The sequence below is a fragment of the Panicum virgatum genome, chromosome 9K (assembly GCF_016808335.1).
Source record: "Panicum virgatum strain AP13 chromosome 9K, P.virgatum_v5, whole genome shotgun sequence".
Lineage (NCBI taxonomy): Eukaryota > Viridiplantae > Streptophyta > Magnoliopsida > Poales > Poaceae > Panicum > Panicum virgatum.
In genome coordinates, this window is record NC_053144.1 from 51,084,982 (window position 1) to 51,091,032 (window position 6,051).

A 6,051-nucleotide genomic window follows, 5' to 3' on the forward strand; every position below is an offset into this window, starting at 1 on the left:
TCGCCCGCGCGGCCCTCCTCCAGCAGCCGCCGCCCCAGCGCCGCCCCGCCGACCTCCTGTTCGCCGCGCTCTACCGCCTCCGGATCCTCCCCGACGGCCGCGGCCTCCTGGACCTCGCCACGCGGAGGAACATGGTCCTGCTCTGCCACGCCATCCTCCTCGTCATCCTCATGGACGCCGGCGTCCTCGGCGCGCGCCCGGGCACGGAACAGGGCGCCCGCTCCGCTCCTGCTCCGGCGCCCCACGCGGCGGGGCCGGTGAGGAGCGTCGTCGTGTGGCGGCGGCAGCGGAGCAGCAGGGCTGCGGCCAGGCGCGACGACGCCCCGCGCCGTCTCGCCGAGCGCCATCGCAGGCCCCGGGGCCCCGAGGTGGCGGCGCCATGGGCCGCGCCAGCGTTGGCAGGGGCAGCAATAACAACGGAGCCATCGGAAGAGCTCGCGGCAGCCAAACAGATCGTCCTCGTGGACACGGCCCCGGGTAGTTATCACCTCCTCGGCGGCCACGATCAGCTCGAGCACCAGGCTCCCGCGATCGCGACGGGTGGCAGCAGGACCGGCTCCGATCGTGGCGGCGGCACCATCGGCGCCGGCGAGGAGTGGAACGGATTTGCCGAAGCGGCGGCGGAGGAGGCGGAGGGAGTGGAGCTCGCCGACGACAGGATGATCGAGGAGTTCATCGAGAAGCAGTGGAGCAAGATGCGGCAGGAGAGCCTGCAGCTGGTCAGGGCATCAGGGTCCCAACAACGATCGATCGCAACATGCGCATAAAACGAAGGATCGGTGTAACAGACATAAACATGCTTGATCCGCAAAAAAAAAAAAAAAAAAACTTGGTGCCGTCCTAGGTAGTACTGGTAGCTTGGAGCCCTCGATGTATGTGGGTGGGTGTTCATAGAATTTCCATCAACTAGCTTTGCCATGTTGGCAGATGAAAGTAAGATGGAACGAGAAATTGCGACGGAAAAGCAGGCGCAAAACCGAGTAAAGCACCGAGAAGCAGAGAGCGCCATCGCGATCGTGCAGTGAGGCGGAGGAGCCGGACGGACAGCCGGTCGTCTGTTGACGCCGGAGGAGGAGTCAAGATCGAAACGCGTACAGAAATGTCGTGCCTGCCGCGAGACGCGACGAGTCAGTGGTAATACGAGCGAGGGTCGTCGATCATAAAGATCATTTGGGTACGTGGACGGACGCTGACAAAAGACAAAGCCCGTCGCCTGGTATTATAGTTGGACCGACGACGTTTACTTGACCGGCGTCCCGTGCCGTGGAAGCCAAGTGTTATACCATCGCCATTAGAATCCCTACTCCGCTGCTCTGCCTGCAAACCTCCCACTCTCAGTCAAGACGCTCTGCTCTCTCGGACCAAACCAGTCGCCAAGTAATCCTCTGTTCGCCTTCGATCTAGGGACAAAAAAGGGTTGATTTTTTTTTTGACCGGGAGCATCATCATCATAATCAGTGTCTCAGTCTCTCAGATTTCCTCTCCAGCTGCCGCTTGCTTGCGCCGTTGTCCGGAAAGTTCCAAGTCGCGGTGCTGTGCGTTTAATTTGGTAGTAGGTACTGTCTGTATTCCAGTCGGTAGACACTATACTACTAGGTAACTAGTAACTCTGCATGTGACGGCCTCGCGGTTCTGCTTCTGCACGAGACGAAGCAACCCTTGCATCGCAGCGAAACTTCACTGGATCGGACGCAGCCGGCATCGGTGTCATGTGCCGAAGAACTAGTCCTGGTACGGATAGCTAGTTGTTCGGCCGCCGGTAAACGCAACCGCGACGGCAACCCTGCGCCGGGCCGTGGGCTCTGATCGGCTCTGATCACATGCCCCTCTTCCTCCGCGGCGGCGCCCTCGCCGACCTCCGCGCTCCACGGCTCACTTGTTCCTGGGCAGCGGGCGGCACAGCCTCCTGGACCTCCTGGTTAGCAGGAGGGGGGCCGACGGGCCGTGACCCTGCTCCGTCACGCCATCCTCCTGCTCGTCCTCAGGAGCGCCGGCATCCGATCCTCAGCATCGATCAGTCGGTACAGACAGTCCTGCTGTGTAATTTTTCTGCCGATCATCTCGTCTCAAGTTACTAACCACATCTGAACTTTTTGCCTATTCGCTGATTTTAGAAGAGAGCATAGCTCAGCAGGGGAGGGGCATATGATGACATGACACTGATCATAAGTAGATCACCGCTGCGCTGCGGAGAGTGGTCTTCAATGTTGAGCTGCTGCGTTCCTCATCGTCTGCGGATCCACGCACAACCATGATCACAGCTCTTTTAGGTGTTACCGTGTTACCAAATTTAACTACAACTAAATTTGTGCATCAAAAATTTATCTAAAAATATGACTGGATAGAGCACATAAGAATCTACCATCATACATAGTTCGAGGTTGAACAAAAAATTGTGCAAAAAGAAACAAAAAAGAGAAACTTGCCATTGAATAGTTGCGGGTTCAAAAAAGAGAAACTTGCACATGAATTCATGTGCAAGTTTTTTTTCCCTTCATGCACAAATTTCAAATTTTGCTTGATGGTAGATGCTTATGAGATCTATTCATTCATATCTTTAGATAAATTTATGATCTATAAACTTAGATGTAATTAAATTTGATAATACTTTAACACCTAAAGAGGTGGTAACCCAGGATACATTCTCGTGCTAAGAGCACACCTGACCTGGCGCAGCAAGGGAAGCCTAACCAGGGCTGCCCCGTTTGCCCTGGCCCATATTCGTGGCGCCGCCCGCCGCTAAAAGCACAGCATCTGTTTGTAGGATCGTCGCATTCATCTTTTCCGTACTACTCCTGTGCTCGTACACTACGAGGTATGGGATGGCGATTCGCGTGGCCGGCCAATCGGCCATCTCTAGGACTCTCTCTAACCCACACCTGATGAAGGAGCAGAGCAAGCAGAGAGGCAGCTTTTTCCATGCTCAATTCAGGAGCGGCTTGCGTGCTGGCTAGCTACTTGGACCTCATGTGTTGCTGTCGTCAGTATTTTCCCCGGAAGTGCATTCTCTTTTCGAAAAAAGAGTATTTAGCACTGCATTGTCTTTTAAGAAGGGAAGCATGATGTGGGTTCAGTTACAGTCAGTGCGATATTATATGAAGCAAGATTACACTCGTACCATAAACACGAAAACCAACGATAGATTCTTCTACAAACAAGCACCCAATTCAATGACCCAAAGATTCTACAATACTTGTACAGAATGCGCACTGCATAATAACTTAATTTTGCTCCATCGTATCACAATTACCAAATATATATATAAACAGACAGAGACAGCAAGAGTAGCGTGCATACGGTTGTTCATCTTTACATTGGAGAGGGCGCTTCGTCCTACACTTAAACACCTACTCACTCTGCTGTGACAAAGCTTAACCTCTCCAAGATACTACACGAACAGAATACAAAGACACTGTCCAACACAGCACATGGAGCAAAGCAAAATTAAGGAAGTGAAAAATATACACCCTAACATATACTACTATATGAATTTTACAATAATGAACAAACATCCCGAGGTCGCAGATCTTTCATATACTCTGTACTATATCTCCGAAATCGAAAGGCTTCCTGCCGAATCTTTCACGCGCACAACTGAAGTACAGAATCAACAAACCGTACTCCTCCGTCCTCGCCGCCGGCCAGCCATGAGCCATGGGCGACGAGCGAGACCACGGGATGAGGTGCGGCGTGAGCTGATCACATCACATGACGCTGCACCCGGCGCTGGGCTCTTCCTCGTAGTACTGCTGCCCGTAGGGGCTCCTGCCGTAGCCGTACGGCGACGGGCCGTACGCGGCGTGGCCGTACGCCGGCCCGCCGTAGTACCCTCCGGCCGGCGGGCCGCCGTAGCTGCCGTACGGCTGCGTGCTGTAGCCCCACTCGGGGGCGGGCGGCCAGATGGACGGCGCGGCCGTCGCCTGCGGCTGCTGCGGCATCATCGGCGGCGCCATCATCCCCGGCATCCGCACGGGCGCCGCCGCGGCCATCGACATCGAGGGCCCGGTGCGGGGAGCCTCCAGCCGCGCCGCCACGGGGGTGTTGGTGGTCACGATCTTCGGCTTGCCGCCGTTGCCGTGGCCGTTTCCGTGGCCGTGCCCGTGCCCGTGGTGCGCGTGCCCGCCGGCCTCCGGCTTCTTGCCCATGTCGAAGTCGAAGTCGAAGTCGTCGTCCAGCATGTCGTCGTCGTCGTCGTCGAACTTGACGTGCTTCTTCTCCGGCTTGCCGCCGCCGTGGCCTCCACCTCCGTGCCCGCCATGACCCTGGCCCTGGGCGTGCCCGTGGCCGTGGCCGTTGGCCTTGCCGGGCTTGGGCGCCTTGGCGCTGGCGTTGGCGGCGGCGTGCTTCTGCTTCCCTCCGCCGCCTCCGAGCCCGGAGCCCCCAACGACGTGTATGTCGGTGATGACCTTGCCGGCGTCGGAGGTGAGCCGGTCCGCGACCTCGTCGCCGTCGAAGGGCCCTGACACCGTCACCGTGTTGCTCTTCTCGTCGTAGGTGATGGTCCTGATGCTCACCTTGTCTGCGGATGAGCAGAGCGAGTGACGCAAGGATACGATGATCATCTGCTCACCACCTGGATTGCCAGCTTGGAGCAGAGTAGACATTCGTGATAGAGAATTTGCGATCGGAAAACAAACAAACCTTGGACCTTGCAGAGGACCTTCCTGATCTTCTTGCAGCACTTGTCACACTCGAGATCCACCCTCATGACCACCGTCGACATCTGGATGCAAATTCTGGGGGTCTCAATCTCACACAAATGTAGCAAAAGATCAAACAAAGGCAACTGAAGAATCTTTCCCCCGAGAAGCAGAGGAGCCACCGTAGCAGTGATCATACATGGCAATCCTAGCTAACTGCTTGGGGGCAGAGTAGTGTGGTGCGACGTGCAAGCTAAACGAGTGCGCAACTGTTTCCCAAAATGTCCCTGGATGTACAACAATTAAGCGGCCGGTCCATTTTCTGCGAAAAGGGAAAACGGGGAAGGGGAAAAGGAATCGCGCGTTGCTTGCTGTCTACTTCACGCGTGGTATACTTGAGTAGTGTGTGGGACGCGGGAGCGCAGTCGAAACTCGAAAGCTGATCCGTGTTCGGGTTTGAAATGTGAGCAGCAAGGTGAAGTGCTCTATCAAGGTTCGGAAATAGGCGCGCAAATTGTTGCTTTCTTCTTCGTGTGATTTCTGCTCTGGCACGGCAGAGATCGACCGGGTGAGAGATGAACGGACGGCGGCATAGGAGTTTGCTAGAGCTACCTGCTGTGTTGCGTGGATGGAAGAATGCTGGTAATAAGTTGCCTTCCTGTCAGCTAAGAACTGAAACGTGATCTCTGAGAGGAACGGAGAGTTTGTGCAAGGACACGCATGAAACCAGCGGCATAAAACTTGGGTTAACCTTTGCACAGGTGAGAAATCAGAGAGAGAGAGAGAGAGGTTGCTTTGCTTTGCTTACCTTGTGCTGCTATGGGTGCAGGATGCCTGAAGAAGCTAGCTTTGGCACCTTTGCTGCAGGTGCCGAGCAGGAGCCCGGGAGGAGGAAGAGATAAGGGAGGGGGGCAGGAGGCTGGTGGGCAAGCAGGGACTGAGTGGAGCCTCTCAGCAGTCAGCACTCGGCTCAGCCCGCTTTTGTTGAGGCGCCAGCACCAGCACCAGCACCAGCACCAGCACCAGCAGGGGTGATTAACCTGGCAGGGCAGGGCAGGCTGGCAGCGTGACGCTCTCAAGTGCTCTCGGCTAAGCGCCGCCCAACTTCGGCCGACACGTGGGCCCGCCCCACCTTAAACCACCCGCCTGCTTTTCCACCGGTGCAGCCATTGGAGCTAGCCGCTTAACCAATCCTTCCGAATACTGCTAGCGTACTGGATTCCGCGGTAAGATTTTCTTTTTCATATAAAAAGAGAAATATTAAAAATACACGGTAACACGCGTCAGTTACCGGAGCAGGGCCGTGGGCATCCAAGCAAAGCGGCTCGATGATTGCTGCTGCTGCTGCACGGCAGGAGATCGAGCTCGCGAAAGGCGAGTCCGTTGCGCGGCTTCACCAGCTGCTCACTCG

At 56.0% G+C, this 6,051-nt stretch overlaps 1 protein-coding gene across 2 annotated transcripts; it reads right to left on the reverse strand.

Annotated features, from left to right (window-relative positions):
* Nucleotides 1–3,214: 3,214 nt before the first annotated feature.
* Nucleotides 3,215–5,848, reverse strand: LOC120652072 (pro-resilin-like). 2 transcript variants are annotated; one of them, XM_039929775.1, is made up of 4 exons: nt 5,449–5,613; nt 5,253–5,326; nt 4,642–4,723; nt 3,215–4,519 (listed from the first exon to the last, which is right to left on the reverse strand). In XM_039929775.1, the coding sequence occupies exons 3-4, from the start codon at nt 4,721–4,723 to the stop codon at nt 3,705–3,707; spliced, it is 897 nt and encodes a 298-aa protein (XP_039785709.1). In that variant the 5' UTR covers nt 5,253–5,326; nt 5,449–5,613; the 3' UTR covers nt 3,215–3,704. The 2 variants fall into 2 exon arrangements, with proteins under 2 accessions (XP_039785709.1, XP_039785708.1); XM_039929774.1 differs by lacking the exon at nt 5,253–5,326 and having other exon boundaries at nt 5,449–5,848.
* Between the last annotated feature and the right edge of the window lie 203 nt (nt 5,849–6,051).